This window comes from Anastrepha ludens, chromosome 4 (genome assembly GCF_028408465.1).
Source record: "Anastrepha ludens isolate Willacy chromosome 4, idAnaLude1.1, whole genome shotgun sequence".
In the NCBI taxonomy this organism is placed as follows: Eukaryota; Metazoa; Arthropoda; class Insecta; order Diptera; family Tephritidae; genus Anastrepha; species Anastrepha ludens.
In genome coordinates this window covers 72,403,908-72,425,948 of record NC_071500.1, presented here as the reverse complement: position 1 = coordinate 72,425,948, position 22,041 = coordinate 72,403,908, and the positions used below count along the sequence as shown (strand labels likewise).

The 22,041-nt window shown below is 37.0% G+C and overlaps 1 protein-coding gene across 1 annotated transcript in view; it reads right to left on the bottom strand.

Annotated features, from left to right (window-relative positions):
• LOC128859769 (odorant receptor Or2-like) overlaps window positions 1-21,057 on the bottom strand; it is a 57,308-nt gene extending 36,251 nt beyond the window's left edge. The window contains exons 1-7 of the mRNA XM_054096833.1: window positions 20,616-21,057; window positions 15,483-15,621; window positions 15,150-15,417; window positions 14,865-14,964; window positions 12,300-12,401; window positions 12,123-12,230; window positions 5,638-5,759 (exon numbers count right to left, since the gene is read on the bottom strand). Of these exons, the coding sequence (XP_053952808.1) occupies window positions 5,661-5,759; window positions 12,123-12,230; window positions 12,300-12,401; window positions 14,865-14,964; window positions 15,150-15,417; window positions 15,483-15,621; window positions 20,616-20,912 (1,113 nt within the window). The 5' untranslated portion in view covers window positions 20,913-21,057 and the 3' untranslated portion in view covers window positions 5,638-5,660. The remainder of the gene's footprint in view (window positions 1-5,637; window positions 5,760-12,122; window positions 12,231-12,299; window positions 12,402-14,864; window positions 14,965-15,149; window positions 15,418-15,482; window positions 15,622-20,615) is intronic.
• Between the last annotated feature and the right edge of the window lie 984 nt (window positions 21,058-22,041).

Here is a 22,041-nt window from a genome sequence, read left to right as displayed (position 1 = left end):
AATATGTCAAAGCAGCAGTCGTACATTTGTCTTAAAACAAGAAAAATTTGTTAATAACTAAAGACGAAATAAAAAAAATGCTCTCATAAGTGGACTAGGTGTGATTATGTACTGAAAAATTCGTTTTGGGGTGTCCGGTGGTCCTGAATTTTCAATAAAGTTTAATTTAAAATTTGGTTTTCTGTTTGAATATTTGGATAGTATAAGTAAAGAGTTTTTCAAAAGGCGCGCTTAGATGTTGTTCTAAAATAAAACATGTAGAAATTTAAATTCTTTCAAGTTTCACTATTTTTATTCAAAATAACGGCGCTTAACAATTATATGTTACAAAGTTTAAATGCCCAGCATGAACACGGCTACAGGCAAAATCCGCCGCAATGTCTATTCATGTTGAAAATTGTTGGACGTCCTATGCTCTTATAGGAGTTAAAGGAAACAAATAAAAAGAAATAATATAATTGTTGAGAACGTCGAGATATTGACACAATTTAAGAGCCAAAATTTGAACCGTCGACCTTTTGTGGGGGTCGTCTTCAGAGTATTTTCGAAATAAATATTTTTTTTTATTGTCAAAAATTTCTATAACAAAACTCGGCTAGAAAATTTTACCATCCAAAAACAAATTCGAACTAGTCGGAATCAGTTAAGAACCATTTGCTTTTTGGGTGGTGAAAAAAAACACGATGCCTCTAAACTTTGGGTAATTTTGCCCAAACTTGATACAAAGGATAAATCCAAGAAAAGAAATACGACGCAAGTAAAATTACGAAAAATGTGCAATGCCACACCGTCTTTCCTCCTAATGTTACGATTGATAAATCGAGAAAAAGTTGAGATATTTTTGCCAAACTCGTCAAGGATATTTTCCTTGATATGGGGCAAGTGCCTATTGAAAAGTGGCGAAATGGGTTAAGCGAAAATGTTTCCAATTCTTATCGTCTATGAGTTTTTTTATTCCAAATAAATATTTATTTATTTATTGTATTTATTTATTGTCTTTGAATGAATACATTCTTACAGACTATATTAAGCTAATGTACAATAGTTTAGTAGTTACTAAGAAAAGAACGATTTAAGATGATGCCATACGGCCTTGTAAAATCAGCACCAGAAGAATTGAAAAACATATTTAAATCTGCACATGCCCTAGGAATCGGAGCATTCACCCAATAGTTGGTTCTCGAGAAGCCAATTTTAAAGGTTTTGTACTGTCGGTTTTACCAAAATGTGCGCGGATATATAAAATTCGGTCCGGACCTTCATACCTCAAATTATTATCATTAGTTTTTAATAATATAAGGAAATACGTTCAATTGAAGTGTTGTTGCTAAAATAAAAATTATGAATGAATGGGATTTTCAGTCATTTTCGACTTAAACTATTCTTCTGCGAAATGTACTGGAAATACATACAATTCCTCGGAAATAATAAATTTTTTAATTCTAATTGGCAAAAAAAAAAAAAACAACAAACAAAAAACATCGGCCAAACGGTTACTTATAAAACATATTTTACGTTCATTTATTCATTTGGCTAAATGGTAGTGTGAAAAATAAAAAAAATATCCCCTTCAATTTCTTCAAATTCTCTGAACGCTTTTGAATCTGAGAATAAGTGGAAAGACAATATGAGGCTACTAGATGCTTACTTGGACTTATTAATAGGGCCTAACCTATATTAGTGGGCGTCCATAAATTACGTGAGGTGTTTTTTTCAATTTTTTGACCCTCCCTCCCCCCCTGGTGAGATGTCGTAAGATTTTATTCAACCCCCTCCCCCATCCCCCAATCTCACGTGAGATTTTTCAAAATGTGGGTTTCTTATGTAAACGCGATGGATTGTTATTGTAGAAAGAAAAAAAATTTGCTTCGTGCTTTTATTTACGACTAGTTAAGACTAGTAATCAATATTGCTGAGAGTTATAAGTGTAATAAAAATTTAACAATAGAAGACTTAAATCGTAACTACTGCGATTAAAAAAAAAATATCTACTCTAATTCAGTCCATGGAGAATCATGCGCGGTTTCAAGACCATTGGGACCAACATGTCCATATGATTTTCAGTAAAATCATGTGCTCCTTCAACTTCGTTCTAATCTAGCCACTCTAAGCCGTTGACGCTTGCGCACAGTAACTCATTAGCTCGTCTTGTGACAATCCGTGAGGGTTGCACTTTGCGGAACATACGCGCTTGCTTAGCTGGTGCAATGTGAGCTGCTCTCCTGTGCTCTGCAGCTCTTGTGATAGATGCGAAGTAAATACCGCATGTACTGCAGCATATTTTCTCTAAATCATCACGTATACTTGGGCAATAGAGATCAATAGGCGTGCTGATAAAGGCATTCAGCGGTTGAATCGGTACGCGTATTAGAAATGGAGCAAATGATTTTCCGTCATGTTCTTTAAAGTCCGGAATTGTCAAACGTCAACCTGAGTGATAGGGCGTTCGGCTCATAGTGGCGCGAAAACAACCGACGGGCTACACTGTACCGCAAATTCAGATTAAATTGAGCTATTTGGTATAAAACAAATATGGTGGTTTGACAGTAGTAATGTATAACGTCGAAGTATGAATGAAATTATTTTCTTTCGAACGAATTAGTGAATGATCTTAATCATACTACGATTACGCTTGAGATTAAATCTTAAGCATGTACAATTTTTTTGTTTCAATCAGAAAAAAAATTGCATGATATTTGCCGAGACCCCCCCCCTCTCTCCAACGTAAGATTAGATGAGATTTGACTCGACCCCCTCCCCCCCTTAAACATCTCACGTAATTTGTGGACGCCCCCTTACACCCAAACTAACCTACACGTAATCTAACCTAATTTTTCGAAGCAATTATGAAGCAGACATTTTCAAGCTAAGTAACCGTTATCTAATGAGCAATTAGAGGGTATACAAATTTTGGGACATTCTAGTTACGTGAATAAGAGAGTTTAAATAGCCAATGAGAGTTTTACCCAAAAAATAAATGCCGAATCGTAAGACTAATCGATTTAATGTTGGTTTTCTTAAATGCTTGCAATATAATTATTGTGCTACTGATTATTTTATTTTATCTATTTGTATCTATGTATGTGTTACATTTTAATTTTTTTGGGATGGTCACAAATGAAATATGGGTTTGTGAATTTTGTATTCATCATCACCATTCGCACGACAGTCTTGTGAAGCCCAATTTGTATTATTATTATTGTATTTTGAACTGTAATGGTATTCACAATGGCAACTTTTTAATATGTAAATACAGTGAATCCTCGATATAACGCAAATCTCTGTATAGACCATTGTACCATTTAAATCAATTGATACAGTTATAAATCAAGATGATGCTGTAAATTATCCAACAGAATTTTTAAATTCCTTGGATTTACCTGGACTGCCGGTTCATCGCTTACAATTGAAAGTTGGTGCACCAATTATTTTACTTAGAAATGTAAATCAGCCACGATTGTGTAACGGAACAAGATAAGCAGTCAAAAAGGTCATGAATAATCTTATTGAAGCAACAATTTTAAAAGGAAAATTCAAAGGTGAAGACGTATTGATTCCGCGTATTCCGCTGACTCCACCAGATTTAGCTTTTGACTTCAAAAGATTGCAATTTCCAATACGTCTTGCATTTGCAATGACAATAAACAAAACACAAGGAATTGACTTAGAATATCCATGCTTCTCCCACGGACAATTATATGTATCATGTTCACGCGTAGGTAAGCCATCAGTTTTGTTTATTTATACCACAACTCAGGGCAAAACAAAAAATGTAGCTTACGCAAAGGCTTTGTGTTAGTTTGAGTTTAAAATTGACATTAATTTTATATTGTAAAAAAAGAATAAATACACATAGAGTGAATTTAAATCGAGTGTTCATTATTCATTTCTAATTTTGAAATGCCTAGCGAAGCAGACAGAGGGTCCGCTAGTTTGTTTATAAATTAAAGTATTACCGTTTATAGTGAGTGAATTGATAAGTAATTGAAGTGTTAAATACAATACACAATTGATTGTTATAAAAAGTTAACCAAATAATATTACAATGTGCCAATTAGAGGAGTTATTGATCTCCTTCTTAATAAAAGAACGAAAACAAGTTATATTGAAAGGAATCCTAGTGCCGGTAGTCCTGAAAGTGTTACTGAAAAAAGTGTGGCTTATGTTGACATTGAAAATTTCAATGAACAAAATGATATTGCAAATGATACTCCATTCCCAAGTATAAGTTCTTCAGAAAGCGGTGACGAAATCATTGACCCGTATGATACTAGAGACAAGTTAGCGAAATGGAGTGATGGAGTGATTTGCAATTCTCCATGATGCACTGTTGACAATTTTAAGACATTCACTGCCTACCTTGCCAAAAGATGCAAGAACATTGAAAAAAACCCCTAGGGATGCACCAATAGTTCAAATTGAAGGTGAGTACGTCCATTATGGGCCGAAAGAGTGCTTGACAGATTTTTTTGTTCTAATTCACACCAAAGCGATAAAATTGAGTTAAACGTAAACGTCGACGGATTACCAATACTTGAAGCTAAATGCTCTTTAGTTCAGGCTTGGGCGATCCTCCTTAATGTGCATGGCACGAAGTGTGTATATACCGTGGGAGTTTACTCTGGTAATAGTCAGCCTAAAAACGTTAATCAGTTTTTAACGCCATTTATTGAAGAGTTTACTGAATTGCTTAACGAAAACTATATCTTCAATGATAAAGCTTAAAAAGTGAGCTGCCGATCATTTATTTGTGATGCGCCGGCAAGAGCTATAGTTATGGGTATAAAAAGTCATAATGTTAATAATTGTTGTCATAAATGTTCACAACATTTTATGAACAGGCATATGACGTTCAAGCTTGAAGGTAATACCTTGCGGTCCAATGAAAATTCTCGAGCTCCATACATCAACTACCTACATGGAAATTAAGAAGTTGCCAATAGACATAGACAGGAAAACATATTTCTTCCGGAATCCTCGGCAATTGTTATAACGAAGAAACCTAGTGGTTCAACAGGTGCGAGTCAAATTAAAAACACCCATGTTGGGTGTTTTTTTTTTATCAATCTTGTCGCTAAGTGCAATACTCGTATAATAATAACTTTTGGTTTTTGCTTATTTTTAGAAATTTCAAATGAAGTGGTCGACTGATCGCGCCGAATTCGGTGGCTGAATCCTCAAGTGACGTAGCAGCCAAAGTTTCCCTCACAATTTTCTTTCAGATCCATCCTAATCTGGAAACGATGTCTTCCCTGCTTTCCTAATTTGGAAAAGTTCGAAAGCGACTGTGACGAATTTTATGAAAAAGCTAAATCCTATATTTTTGTGTGCACCTAGCAGAATTTATGGATCTTCATACTCACCAATGCTTTTGTATTATTGAGTGTAACAATTTTGAATTTTTTCGTGCACATCTACACAATTAAGCATTTTTATTTGTGCTCCAAAGGGTGTACTAAATACATACACAATTATTATATACTTTAAGAAATTCTATTGTAATATAATATTCAAACTGCTTTATACAAGCGTGATATGTTGTGTAGGACTCCATTAATTTCTTCAAATTGAATTCTCATTCTCAGGTGTGTAAACATTTTCATCTACATATACATATATGAATATTGATGTTGAGATTATATTGATCGATTTTCAGCAGTTCACATTGTGCCCTTTAGGAAAGAGAATAGGGAATATGAAATGCGTAAAGTTTTGAGAAGAATTTCCATAGTCAAGGGCTTGAAGCCGCCAGCAGTGAACTAAGAATAAGAGAAAAATTAATAAATTTAAAAAATTCAAATTACTTATTTTCAGTTAATTATTTTTGTGAATTTTTAGAAGTAATATTGTTAGTCCATATTTTGCAATGACAATCAATTAGGCCCTGGGCAAACAATGAATGCCGCAGTAGTCCATTTAGAATGCTTAAGTAGATCACAAAATCTCCGAAATCTCTTCAACTGCGCCCCATATAATACAAGGAGTAATGTTATATACTAAACTAGGTTGTCAAACAATGGAACTGACACCGCAATTCCAGAAGCAGGTATGCATCAAACGCCAGCGATCACCAGCTATTTAGCATGAAGCCTGCTGATCCGAATACAGTGCCCATCGTTGCTGTAAACAAATCCATATAGCCACAGTCCAAGAATGACAGATTATAAGATTGTGCCATCTTACTACTGTGACGTCAGTACAGAAAATAAAATAAAAAAAAAAGTAGAGGAAGAATAGGTGAGAGGAAGTGGAAAGCCAAGAGTGAGAGAATGCAACATACATAAATACATTTTCACCCAAAGATTTGTTTATTTTTTGTACTCACGTCACTTAAATTTCGAATTCGCAAAGAGGAAAATAGCGGTTTGCGAATAGCGCTGCCTTCAAGTTCTTTTCATCTTACTTACAACCTACGTAAGCAGTGGAATTTAAATAGAACAACAACGAAGGGTGTACAGTCGCATGATAGCGACGGGTAATTGATGAACGCTCGCCTTGAGATGACCCTGTCGTCAAATTTCTTCTTCTCAACTTGAAGCGAGTTAACACTTGCATGGCATGTAACGCCGTCTTCTTGAGACCATCGCTCGAATATATCGCTGTTGTCGAGATCTACCTACAGAAAGTTAGTTAACATCACTCAATATCGAGGACGATGGTTTCCGGTGTGTCCGCACCGAACCGTCAAGCTTATGAATCCAGTGATGCTTGATCGAATACTTTTGAATATGTCAGATCCTACGACGAGAATTTTGCTCACTGAAATAAGTAGCTGCTGAGCCGAAAATGAGCTTCGTCCAAAAACTCATGATGACGACTAAATTTTAGGTCAAGGTTAGGTTAGGTTAAGGTTAAAAGGTGTACTAAAGGGTGTTTTTTTAGAGGTTAGGTTTTCAAGTTGGCACTACTTTTTTCGTAGATGGTCTTTTTGACAGCTGTCACTTGATTTATGCTCAGTTTGGTTTGCCATTTCATAATGAATAGACTTACACCTGAACAACGTTTGCAAATCGTGCAAATTTATTACGAAAATAATGGTTCGGTTCGCGCGACGCATCGAAGAAAATTTTTTTCAGCGATGAAGGTCACTTTTGGTTGAATGGGTATGTCAATAAACAAAATTGTCGCATTTGGAGTGAACATAATCCACAAGCCATTGCTGAGACGCCGTTACATCCTCAAAAAGTCACTGTTTGGTGTGCTCTATGGGCAGAGGGAATCATTGGTCCATATTTCTTTAAAAATGAAGCCGGCCATAATGATACAGTCAATGGAGAGCGCTATAGAGCCATGATTAATGACTTTTTCGTGCCTGAATTGGACGATGTTGATGTGTACGACCTTTGGTTCCAACAAGACGGCGCTACATGCCATACAGCCAACGCAACAATCGATTTATTGAAGGAAACTTTTGGTGAGCGCATTATCTCGCGCCGTGGACCTGTGGCGTGGCCTCCAAGATCGTGCGATATAACACCGCTGGACTATTTCTTGTGGGGCTATGTGAAGTCGCTTGTCTACGCAGATAAGCCCGAGACGATTGACGTCTTGGAAGAGAATATTCGGCGCGTTATTGCTGACATACGGCCCCAATTTCTGCAAAAAGTAGTCGAAAATTGGGCCTCTCGCCTGGAATTTATTCGAGCCAGCCGCGGCGGCCACTTGCCCGAAATCATTTTTAAAACATAATGGCAAACCCTTATCTTTATAATAAAGCTAAATTCTTGGCCATAACATTAAATTATATACGTTTTATTTCATCTTGAAAACCTAACCTCTAAAAAAAACACCCTTTACAATTAGATTAACGACACAAGAAACCATTAAATTGCTAAAAATATATGCAAGTTAGAATTGAATTTTAAGGAAATTAATAATTATGTATCTAAACGCATTTACGCACTTAAAATACCCCAGAAAGGTTCAGAGATAAATTAAAGGCACACAATGTCTTAATGAACGGCGCTTTAGCACTATATGATTCTCTACTAAAGCCATCGCGAAAAATATTAAAACGCCGAAAAACCCTGCATGGCACATTAAATTGTGTATATATATATATATGTATATATATATATAATTGGCGCGTACACCCTTTTTGGGTATTTGACCGAACTCCACCTCCTATTTGTGGTGTGCGTGTTGATGTTGTTCCACAAATGGAGGGACAAACTGTAGGCCGACTCCGAACGGCAGATATTTTTATGAGGAGCTTTTTCATGGCAGAAATACACTCGGAGGTTTGCCATTGCCTGCCGAGGGGCGCCTGCTATTAGAAAAAAGTTTTTCTTAATTTTGGCATTTCACCGAGATTTGAACCTACGTTCTCTCTGTGAATTCCGAATGGTAGTCACGCACCAACCCATTCGGCTACGGCGGCATTAAACTTTATGCTTCCTAGTAAAACTGAGCAGTCAATTGCGCCATTAACTGGATCGAAGATAAATGATTCTGCCTGAAGAGCATCTCGGTTACTTAATGGGAAAAAACTAATCAATCGACAGCGAGATTCCTACGATTGTTTCGGGTCTGAGAAATTTAGTAAATGTAGTGCGAAAGGCACAAAAATTTGTTGAAGCCTCTGGACACGATTTATATGGACTGCATGATAAGGTCTCCAAATAAAAGCAGCATAATCTAATTTGGACCATTGTGGACCAGTGAATTGCGATGAGTGATGTCTTACAAAAGCGATCATAATGGATAGCGCCATTCAGCCGCCTGTTGACTGGTTTGCATGTCAAACTCATATACCTACGTCTCAGCACTTGTTATGGTGCGCTGGATAAACTTTGGGTCCGAATTCACTTGCTGAAGCATATCTTCAACCACCTTCTACCGATGAATTTTTGAAAGAAATTCAACTCTTTTGGAACGATTCGAACAGCCACGCGTCTCATGCCCAATTTATGGTGTAAAATGTTGCGAATTGATTCGTGAGATACGCTAAGGTCACAAGCTACCTCCCTCAAACTTAAATGATGGTTTTCCAGCACCATTTCCTTGACTTTGTCGACGTTTTCATCCGTTGAAAATGTTGATGGGCGACCAGATTGGGGCAAATCTTCCACGACTTCTAGGCCCTCTGCAAAAGCCCTATACCACTCGTAGACCAGTGTACCGCGATTTTGATAAAGCACACTTGCCATAGGCTTTCTGCAACATTTTCAATGATTTGGCACACGAAATCCCGTTCAAAATATAAAATTTTAGACAAATTCTTTGTTCGATATTTTTATCTATAGCCAAAATCCCAGAACACACCTGCGATTGACTCATATATTTAAATGCCAAAAACAAGCTTATTGACAGATTACGCTCAAACTCTGCAACACTATAGAGGGAGTTTATACCAACATTCCAGCAAAAAAAATTTGACATATGTTCGCTTGGGCCCAAATCTAGTAGATGCTACTAGCAATTCGAACTTTAATTTATGGATCTTAGCCATTGTCAAAATGCTCTTGTGACACGGTGCATTGTCATGATGAAAAGTAATTTTTTTCTTTTGTAAACTGGGTCTTTTTTATAAACTTTTTCGTTCAGCTGCTCTAAAAGATTACAATAATATTCATAATTTATTGTTTTACTAGTTTTCAAGTAATCCACACAGAAAATTCCTTTCGGATCCCAAAAAAAAAACTGATGCTAAAATCTTCTTGACCGATTTCTGGACATCGAAGAACCAGGTGCACACCACTTCTTCGTCTCTTGTAAATATCTATATATGTTGCTCTATAAATGTTGCTGGATGCTGAGAAAGTCTCTTTCGAATGTGTTTTTATTCCATTGCTTGCGAATGCGGCACTCACTGCGGAGACAGCTTTTTGAAACCCAATGAGATGCCCAGGGCTCTTACTAAATTTCTTTCATTCACTCGACGATTTTTCAATACGATTTTCTACGATTTCTGGTGTTGCTGTTTTTGGACGTCCTTGACGTGGATCGTGTTTAAGGCTTGTACGAAAGCTTAAGGCTTATATTCAGCAACCCATCTTTTTACTGTAGTAATTGATGGCGAAAAGTTATTATATATGTTTTTTTAGAGGTTAGGTTTTCAAGATGAAATAAAACGTATATAATTTAATGTTATGGCCAAGAATTTAGCTTTATTATAAAGATAAGGGTTTGCCATTATGTTTTAAAAATGATTTCGGGCAAGTGGCCGCCGCGGCTGGCTCGAATAAATTCCAGGCGAGAGGCCCAATTTTCGACTACTTTTTGCAGAAATTGGGGCCGTATGTCAGCAATAACGCGCCGAATATTCTCTTCCAAGACGTCAATCGTCTCGGGCTTATCTGCGTAGACAAGCGACTTCACATAGCCCCACAAGAAATAGTCCAGCGGTGTTATATCGCACGATCTTGGAGGCCACGCCACAGGTCCACGGCGCGAGATAATGCGCTCACCAAAAGTTTCCTTCAATAAATCGATTGTTGCGTTGGCTGTATGGCATGTAGCGCCGTCTTGTTGGAACCAAAGGTCGTACACATCAACATCGTCCAATTCAGGCACGAAAAAGTCATTAATCATGGCTCTATAGCGCTCTCCATTGACTGTAACATTATGGCCGGCTTCATTTTTAAAGAAATATGGACCAATGATTCCCTCTGCCCATAGAGCACACCAAACAGTGACTTTTTGAGGATGTAACGGCGTCTCAGCAATGGCTTGTGGATTATGTTCACTCCAAATGCGACAATTTTGCTTATTGACATACCCATTCAACCAAAAGTGAGCTTCATCGCTGAACAACCGAACCATTATTTTCGTAATAAATTTATAAAACGAACATACGAGGTGTGTTAAAAAGTATAGCGAATTTTGTATTTTTTTTTTTAATTATTTATTTATTCATTAATATTCATTTTGTCCCCCTTCAAAGTAATCCCCATGAGATATTACGCACTTCTGACAACGTTTTTTCCAATCTTCGAAGCACTTCAAAAAATCATTTTTATCATGTTCAGTTCCTTCCGCGACACCGTCTTTATCTCATCAATCGTAGCGTAGCGTCGTCTTTTCATGGACCTCTTCAGTTTCGGGAACAAGAAAAAGTCACAGGGGGCCAGATCTGAGGAAAACGGTGGCTGTGGCATCATTAGTGTGTTGTTTTTGGCCAAAAAGTCGCGCACAAGCAACGATGTGTGAGCAGGGGCGTTATTGTAATGCAGGAGCCAATTTTTGATCAAATCGGGGCGTTTCTGGCGGATTGCTTAGCGCAAATTGTGCATAACTTGCTGGTAATATACTTTATTGACCGTTTTACCCGGTGCAAGAACTCATGATGCACAACGCCCCTGCAATCGAAGAAAACGGTAAGCAAAACTTTTACATTCGACCGAACTTGGCGCCCTTTTTTCGGTCTTGGTTCGTGCGATTTTGATTTCCACGTCATAACCATAAACCCACAATTCGTCACCAGTTATGACCCTCTGGAGCAAATTTGGGTCGTCGCGGACAGAGTCCAACATCTCATTAGCAATGTTCATGCGATGCTGCTTTTGGTCGAAATTGAGCAGTTTTAGTACGAATTTTGCGGCGATACGTCTCATTCCCAAATCATTGAAAAAAATCGAATGGCACGAGCCAATCGATGTGTCTAGGTCCTCAGCAAATTCTCTAACGGGGATTCGACGATTGGCCAATACCATTTTCTGCACTTCATCAATTTTTTCGTCTGTTGTTGAAGTGCTCGGGCGTTCGGCACGCTTTTTATCGTTCACATCTTCTCGGCCTTCCGAGAACATTTCGTACCACCGATAAACGTTGCTTTGGTCCAAAGTAGCTTCTCCGTATGACGCAGTCAACATTTGGAATGCATCCGCGCACTTACTTTCGTTTTTCACACAAAATTTGATACAGGTTCTTTGATCCATCTTTTTGAATAGGTAAAAATCGAAGACGAGCCGAAACACGTGCAAGCAAAGCAGCTGTCAACAATTAACTGAACATTCAAAATGGCCGAACTCGTCGACATGAGTGAGAGATATGAGTACCAACATGTCGCCACAAAAAAATCGAAATTCGAATATACGCAACTTGCGAAAATTCAAAATTCGCGATACTTGTTGAACACACCTCGTATGTACAATTATTTGTTATTTTTTTTTTTAAATTACCTGCAAAGGCGTTTGACTTCTAGTGATTATCAACAGTACATATTTGCGAAATTTCACGTCACGTTGAGTCCAGTTGGTATTATATGCTGCGTTAGCTATAGCAAGGCTCTTGAAAGATACATTTTTCGGTTAACATTGATTAACAATTTGTGAAAATCGAAACCAAATTCCCCTTACCTCATCGGAGAAATCGTTTGCCAGATAAAAGATTTGAAAAAGGCAGACTGTTTGAACGAATAAAATTAAAAAGCCTTTTAAAATAAGTGCCAAATCAAATTCCTGAAAAATTGAAGTATATAAAGTGGATTAAAAATGTGATGAAATCAATTAAAAATTCAATGTTATAAAATTTTATTTTTGAATTAATAATTCACGGAATCCAAATATTGCTTACAAAAATATATATGTAGCAATAAATAATACTCCCAGTAATTACAGTATTTGGGGCACAGAATTTCGTTGAAGGGAAGATAAATTAATGGAATCTTAGGGTGCGACCAGAGTGAGCGCTGAAAGCCGAGCCGAGATTGTCAGGGCGATAAAGATTGTCAGTGCGATAAAACTGATTATATACAAGTCAATACAAATAAGCTTGTGTATAACAGTGAGCGCCGACAAGAGCAGAGAGCAAAGCCGATGAGTGCGAGAAAACAGTTTCAAAGCGTTTTGCTCGCTTTTTTGGATTGTTGATGTTTACTTTTTAGAGTGCAGTTGTGTTTTTAACACACTTTTATTAGGTCGGGTTGTATGTATGTATGTATGTATGTATGTAACGGAATCTTTGAGCTTAATTTTCACTGGCTTCTAAAAATCTGATCGACTTGAAATTTTGCACACCTATCAAGGACCGATGACAATGCAATAATTTGATAAAAGTTTTCCATTATCCTTATTAGGATTGCCAGGATTAATATTTTCTTTTTTTACCTGTGGGCAAAAAGTAAGGTGAGTTTGGTTGTAAAATGAAAAATCTTTATTTATTCTTGTAAATCAATTTCATCCCCTTCAAAATAATCCCCTCTCGATAAAATACACCTATGCCAACAATTTTTCTAATCCCCGAAACATGCCAAATAGTCCATTTCCGGTATAGCCATCAGCACCTTCTTCGATTCAGCTTCTATCTCCTCAATCGACTCCAAACGCGTTCCCCGGAGTGGCCTCTTGAGTTTTGGGAATAGCCAGAAGTCACACGGAGCCAAATCAGGCGAATACGGTGGTTGCGGAACGATATGCGTGGAATTTTTGGCGAAATGGTCACGAAGAACGAGTGCAATGTGAGACGGTGCATTATCATGATGCAAAAACCAAGAGTTGTTGGCCCATAATTCTGGTCTTTTTAGATGAATTGCTTCACGTAAACGACGCATAACGCTCAAATAATATTCCTTATTAACAGTTTGGCCAGGCGGAAGGAATTCATAGTGCACCACACCACGAAAATCGAAAAAAAACTGGCCAATGGAGTGGGGTAGCCGTTTCTCAGGCTCCCTCCACGAAATAAGTTCTTCATCCCGATTACTTCTTTATCACGGCCGATAACTGCATAGCTTTAGACTCACAGTCGATAAGAAAGGAATTAAATATAACACGAATATATCGAATCATTAATTCACTGACTGCAAGGATAACAATAATTTTCATTCATAATAATAAATAGTTAAAAAAAAAAAAAAACTAAAAAACACGCTTTTTTGCTAATCGAACTAAAAAGTAGAAAATAAAAAATAGTTTAAAAAAACTAAAAAACACGCTTTTATTGCCAATCGAACTAAAAAGTATAAATTAAATTTTAATGACAAAGAGACCTTTAATGAAGTAATAGCACTTGAAGGATCAGTCATAGTCAACTACCTCAGAACAGAATTATAACAAAAGTTAAGATACAAATAGAATAATTCAAATTCGAGTTTAAAGCGTGGGATGCATTTTGCTTCACTTTCATAACCTTCTGTACATAGGTAGTTGCCAATAGAATGATTGTAATATTTACTATATCAAGCATGTTCAGTTTTTGTTTAGGTGTGAAAGCTATCTTGTCCAGAATGTAATCAAATGTTTCAATTTTCATTCGGGTATATTGTTGAAATTTAGCTGCATATTTTCTTAAATCATTATATAAATGATGAAATTCACCAAATTCATTCCTTTTTAGTGTAATTGGATGTTTTCCAAACTCTTTTTTGTTAATAATTGCATTAATCACACTAGGAGAAGCAAAATACTCTTCATCAGATGAATCCATTACCGTGTACAGCAATTTTATAAACACAAATGAACAACAAAATTAAATGACATAAGAGCAAAACACATGGAATAAACAGAATTTCAGCGCTGATTCTCGCATTCACTGTGTTATATACAAATTTTCTTCTCGCATGAAAATAAGCGTCAATAAGCTCGGCTCGGCTCCGCTTGGCATCAGCGTTCACTCTGGTCGCACCCTTAACGTTAAAATAAATTGTCAAATTCCTAACTGGAAATTTTGAAGCACCAAATGAAAAGGTTTTTTCTAAAGTGGTCACCCCTCGGCCGGCAACAGTAGACCTCCGAGTGTGTTTCTATCACACTACGAAAAAGATTCTCATGACCAACTACCTGTCTGGAGGCGGCACACAAACTGAAGTAGGAGCTCGGCCAAACATCTAACAAAAGATTTTTGTGCTAATTATATACATACGTATGTAAGTAATACTAAGCTTAACTATGCATTTAAATATATAATAATAAAATATATCTCACCATCGTTGAATATATGAGCAACATACACATTATTATGCAATAAATACCGACATCTTGCAAGTTTGTGGCCGAGAATAATTCTTCCAAATCATCATGAAAGCTAAGGAAATGTGTAAATATATTTATTTTATTCATCTCGATCGTACCATAAACTTATACACACAAACACATATATTAATAGTAATAGTATATATATATATGCGCATGTAGTTAACGAATATGTTTTAACACTTTTTTGATTGGTGTAATTATTTAAGCTTCTATAAAAGAAAATATATCACTTACTTGATTATCTTCATATGGAATTGAACGCATTTCTTGATATTTTTTAAGGCGCTCTCCTCATTCATTTGGGATAAATTGTTGATTCTCTGCTGAAGATCTTTCAGCATGAATGTTCCAAAAGACATCAATATTAGAAACGAATTCACACTCGGAATGTATGAATAAGTGCATACTGGGATTACCCAAAATGCTTGAAGTAGGTAGATAATCTCGAAAGATGGGCTCTTTAGTAAATCGACACCTGGTACTGCAATGCTAATAACGAAGTCTGTTAAAGTTAGTAAATTTTTTTTTAATTTTCTGTTTTAGGTACAAATATACATACATACTCACTGCCATATTGGGTCAGAATTGGCTGAAAGGAAACAAATGCAGCGGCGCATGTAAAACAACGTTGAATATATTTGGAAAAATGTACAGTACGTTTAGTGAAATTCTGTAGCTCATAAAAAGTTCTTTTGTCATCATCGTGCTGTCGAAAATACGTGAAGCAAATAGTATAAATAATCAATAATATGTAATAATATTGGACAAGGTGAGATACCCAGTTTGATGTACGCATATTTACGCAGAAATAAAGCAGAACAAAAAAAAAACACTGTTGAAAAGATTCTGTATTCAAGTAGCTTTCTTGCTTCTAAAGAAAAAAATTGGCTTCTTAATTCATCAACAATGTTGCTCACTCTTCAGTTTTCACTCATTATATTGTAGTAGTATTATCCTAACGTATAGCGCACAAGCTTGGACGATGGCAATATCCGACGAGGCGTCATGTGGAGTGTTTGAGAGAAAAATTCTGATGAGCTTTATGAGCTTTACAAGCACATAGACATAGTGCAGCGAAGAAAGATACATCGGCTTCGTTGGTTGGGCCATGTCGTCCAAATGGAAACAAACGCTTTGGGTCTGAAAGAATACGATGCGGTACCAGCTGGTGGCAGCAGAGGAGGAGAAAGTCCTGGGGAAAGTCTACGTTGGAAAGGCCAGCTGGAGAAGGACTTGGCTTCACTTGGTGTGTCCAACTGACGCCGGTTAGCACGAGGAATAAAGTGAGCTTTATTAAACTCGATCAAAATCGTGTATGCGGCTATCGTGCCAATCAGTAAGTATAATAATATAATGTATAATACTAGTAATAGTAATATAAATAGGCGTATTATGCCAAAAGCAAGAATTGGTGGACACAAGATTGTGTGAATACAAAATGGCAAATGGGTAGGTAAGACTGGTGGCTGCCAAATGGCCCACTTAGACCTGTTGTAGATGCGTTGTGATACCACTGGAACCTCTCCTTGCGCTATGGGGTCTCTTCTAAACCATCCTGTGGCTTTTATAAACGAGCTAAACTGAAGAATTAAGATGAGCTTTTTTCGCTACATTTATTAAAAAATCCACTACCAAGCGTGTAAAGCCTTTTTCTAGTTAATTCTTTACACTCACAATTCAGATGTCTAATAATTTCCTCCTCTGCTATATGATAGCAGTTTCTACAATAATTGTATCATAGTATGACACTTCCAGCCCTCTAGCTTGGTTACCTATTAGACTCTATCAAAGTTCTTGTATTCTCTGTGTTAAGTTTCAGCAGGCATTTGAACGACCACTGTGAATTTCGGCCATGTTAATTTGCTTAGGTTTTGCCATTTTGAATGTACTATCATATTTTAATAGTTTCTGTACCTATCAGTATTTTACAAGATGGCATACAATTTGTTTCCGTCCCAAGGGAAGAAATTAAAAGAAACAAATGGATTGAGCCATTCGGAAACTTCTTGAAGCTCGGTGAAAAAGTATGTACGCTCCATTTCTCTGAAATGGATTTTGAGACCGGGTCTGATCGGAAAAGAGCTAAACATTCCACTGATGCTATTCCAATGCCTGCCCAAGTTTTAAATATTGGAAATGAGGCTGTACAACCCGACTCTTCATTTGTCGATATTTGTACTGAGAGTGATTAAAAACTGTTTTTAATTAATGAAAATTAAATATGTAAAACTGTATTTTGATTTAGATCGAACTATGATAGCCAGGTTGCAATTCTTGAAAAATAAGGCGCAATGCACGAGTCGTGGAATTGGAGAAATTGAAGTCTAATGCCAGCTCAATTTTCACTGAAGGGCAAGTCAGAAAAAAAATCGGAAAAGACAGCAATGGGCATGGGGCGATATTCCATCGGAAATAGCTTTCAATTTTGCTAGACCAAAGATGTACAACCATTTGCACAATAAAGGTTTTCCCTTGCCGAGCGAGTCCACTGTGTCCAAATGCTGCCGGCTATATCATACGAAAGAGACTATGTGTTCAATGAGCTTTCACTTACATGGGTCCACACAGTTTCCTAGGGGCATTGGTTAAACCAAATGCTGATTTTTTAAGAAAAATTAAGCTTTTGGAAACAGTGTTTGCTAAATTGAATGGAAACAAAATACATGACGAAAAAAACCATTTTTGTACACAGAAAATATTTTATTTCGCATTAAATATTTGAACAAGTGCTTGAAGGGGTAAATATATGACCAAAAGTAGTTTTTTCACAAGTAATCTACTTTTTGTTTTAAAATATTCAGGTGGGAGATAAGTTCATAGCGTTTTTGAATTTTTTTTTATTTTATAACGATTGGTTTGCTGTTGGAAAAGGGTTAGTATTCATTCGATTGAACTCTCTCTGCTCTACAAAACTATATTAATTGTTTTTTTAGTTTTTTAATTTTTTATTATTTTTGAGGTTTAGAAATGTAATAATCAATTTTTCTCGATACCTGCTCTTCTTAGATTTTCATCGAGGGCAAAAAGCTGCCGAAGCAGCTCGGGACATTTGCGACGTGTATGGAGAAGGCGACTTCGACGTCGATGACATGTCCCGCAGCGGAAGGCCTTCTGAATTCGATGAAGAAGTGAATTAGCTTCCCTTCATTCAATGGGAATTACAAAAAAAGTGGCAGCCTGTGTGCTTCATTAGCTGAACAAAAAAGCAAAGAAAGTCGCCTTAAAATTGTCTCTCAGCATCTTGTCTGTCATCGAGCAATACGTGGTCATAAACAGTGCTTTTTGTACCGAATCGTCACGAAAGATGAGAAATGGTGCGTATACTCGTACATCAATATGCAACAAAGAAAGGAGTGAGTAGCTCCATGAGACACGCCAAAGCCGAGAGTTAACGGGATATTCATCCAAAGAAGGAGATATGTGTTTGGTGGAACTGGCAGGGTATGGTGCACTGGGAAATGCTCGAAGAGAACGCCATGGTCAATAAGGAGCTCTACATTGCCCACCTACACCGATCATGAAAACACCTGATCGACATGGTCTAACAATACTCTTTCACGACAATGCCTCAGGAACTATGTCGTCAAAGCCGCACTCCAAGAGCTCCTTCAGCATCCGTTGTATTCTTCAGACTTTGCACCGACCGATTATGATCTTTTCTGCTCCCTGTCAAACCATGTGAAGGGCGTTGCCTTCGATAACAAACTTGCCCAACAACTTCTGCGACACCAGACTAGGCGGTTTTTGGCGGAACGGCATGAACAAATTGGTTGAGAGGTGGGAAGAGGTTGTAAACAGCAACGGCGAGTATATAATTAATTAACTTATTGAGAAAATTATTGTTTTTTGTTTAAATAAAAGTTTTCGGTAAAAACGCTACGAACTTATTCTCCAACCCAATACGTATGTACATATTATTTACTTTATGTACTATTCTTATTACTTTTCTACTATCTTTTTCGCAGAGGGCAATCACATTCTTCCCTTCTCTCCCTACTTCCAAAATGCAACAATAGATTAAGGAGAATCCAATTTCAGTTGAACATTTTGAAACTTTTATTATTGAATCACAAAGTTTGACAACTGATTCGGATGCTACTTAATCCATTAATGCAATTTGGATAAAAGGAAAAAGAGGCATAAGTTTTCCCCTTTCTGAAAAGGTAGTACAAAATGTAGAAAAGGTCGATGTAAACCATGGAATAATAATTCCTCCCTCGGTGGAGCCTATTATCCTTAGAGCGCGCGTCGGATAGGGAAATGCCTCCCAGATATGGATGCCAGGAGAGAAATGAAAGATCTCTCGCAGACCACACAGGTCGAAGATATAAACTTCGTTAAAAACTAACTTTCCTCGACGTCTGATTCATCATATGAGATGCAGTCGAAAGCTGGTGTTTTTTCCTGGAGCAAGCGGCTCGCTATAAATATTTGATCTGGAAGTGCTTTCCCTACTGACGTACATGGGGTTGCGCAGGGTTGGTAGTCCAGCCGTAAAATCAAACTACCCAAAAACGGTTCCCGAATTTTGAAAGATGAATATCCTAAATTTAAAAGCTCGTTGTTTGACAAACAACTCTGATAACTAAGCCATACAGAAATAAAATAAAGCTTAGCTGAGTATTTTCCGCAATATATATAATAAATAATATTTTCCCACAAAAAATATATTTTTCTCATTCTCAGAAGACATTGATATGTTAATCTATGTACGAGTTTTGGATATTGACGGTGCCATGTCCCAAGCCCAATGAATTGTTTTAGTCAGGTTTTCTAACTTTTTAATCTGCCCCTCAGAAAGTATTTGACTGACATTGCATTTGAATTTATCCAGTTTCACAAGTCGTTCCTAAGATGGGCCAAATCATTTTCCAGGAGGAATCCACGACAATGAGTATATGATCTAAATAATTTTTTTTTTTCGAATGAAACTACACTTTTTAAATAAAAAAGGATTTACTCAGTTTGTGTAGAAGTATCAACCCAAGCTTGTTCCGTCACGAGCTCATTCCAGCAAAGCAAAAGTTTGATAGAAATCGGAGGAGCCGAAAAGTGATACACTCAAACTTTTTCGTCTGGTTTCAATGAAGTGCCGGACGATTTTACCCTATCTTTCGAGTTCATTTTGTCTTTTGGAATATTAACAAACTTAACCCCCTCTCCTGTCTACGTTTTGTGATGCAACAGAAACAGTATTGCCTTCTAACTTTTTTAGCTGAAGTTTTCATTTCTAAGCTTTTGAGTAGTTCTTATTTAGAATTTGCTCTGAAATAAAAAAAATCATTTTCAGGAGGATACCATGGATTTATTAGGTAGCTCAAGATGGGTGAAAATTAGACAACTTACATCACCAAGCAATAATTAAATGTGGCCGCTGCAGTCTAATGGCTTGGTGCGCGATTACCATCCGGAAGTGGTTAGGTTCGAGACTCCGTGCATGAAACACCACAGTGATAGAAAGTTTCGAATAGCGGTCGCCCCTCGGCAGTTAACGAAAAGCCTCCGAGTTTAAAAAGCTTCTAATAAAGAAAAAATATCTTCGGAGTCGGCTTAAAAACTGAGGGCACCGCCATTTAGGGGAAAACATTAAATAGGAATAGAAGGTTGGCCAACCACACAAAATGGGTGTAAGCGCCAATTATATTATATTATATACAATATAATATACAATATAATATTCGCTTGATAAGGTCAACTCACCTCCAGATTGTTGTACCAATTATCAATCTCGTTATAAGTATCCGCAAATTTCTTTTGATGAGTTATTACAGCAAAAGCACGCGTTACCGTTGTAATCAGATTCATGATGATAAATATATCGTAGATCGCATTACCCAAACCAGTCCAATTGAAGCAAATGTTATAAGCTGCTGGTAAAATTGTTAGAGCTGGCACAGATATTAGTAAATAGGCTCGTGAACGTTTGCTTTCATCTAAATAACCCAAGTACTCCATAGACTTCAAACACCAGCTAAACAATTCAGCAGCGTAACCCATTTTGTTGTGCAACCAGAATTAATTTTCCAATTCACTGTTGAGTAATAACTGAGAACTATAGGAAATAGTAATACGCTTGAAAGCAAAGAAATTTCCTTTTCATAGGCTTGAGGAGGTTTGCAAAAAATTGCGTAATGTGCGTGAGATCTCATACGAGTTATAATTTACGCAATCGATTTAATTACTACTCTTGCATTATACTCGCATTACATTTAATAATACTCTGCGTTTGGACTAGTGTGCCATCAAATATTTGGATGACGTTCGACCTTGACTTGGGCTGTAAAAAATCAAATATTTATTATTAATCCATGGTTAGAAAATAATTGTTAAAGGGATAAAAGAAGTGATGCAATGGAAGAGGAGCTCGGCGAAGCACGCAACAAAGGGTGTCAGCCATATATACAAGGTGCGCCTTCTTTTATGTCGGTATGAAAACTTTGAATAACTTTGAAAAAAAAACAACAGATTTGTATAAGTGAAGTATTTTTATTTGGTTTGGTTATTTACAATTTATTAAAACTATTTTTTGAATCCAATATCAGCGAAGTGACCACCTTTATTAGCAATCACAAACTGCGATCTTTTTTCTGCGTTTGCCATCACCAAGCATTTCGGGTTTTATAGTGTCGATTTCAGTACGAATGTTTGCCTTAAGCTGGTCAATAGTCTGCGGCTTGTTGGCATAAACCTTACTTTTCAGATAGCCCTACAAAAGTCCGGGGGAGTTAAGTCAGGTGATCTGGGGGCCAGTCGATGTCGCCTCTTTTTGTCACTAGACGTCCCGGAAATTTACGTTGCAGAAATTCAATTGTTGCATTCGCAGTGTCGCATGGCGCACCGTCTTGATGCAACTAGTAACGGTCTAATGCTATCTCACGCATTTGCGGGCAGACATAATGAGCCAACATCCATCGATATCGGTTTCCATCGACCGTTTCGTTTTCTCATTAAAAATATGGCCCAATGATGGTTTTGGCGCAAATGCGGGCCCAAACAGTTACTTTCCGGTCATGCAATGGCGTTTCATGGATCTCATGTGGATTCTCAGTTACGCAAATGCGGCAATTTTGTTTATTCACGCTGCCAGAGAGGTTAAAATGTGCCTCGTCAGTCATTAAAATTTGCT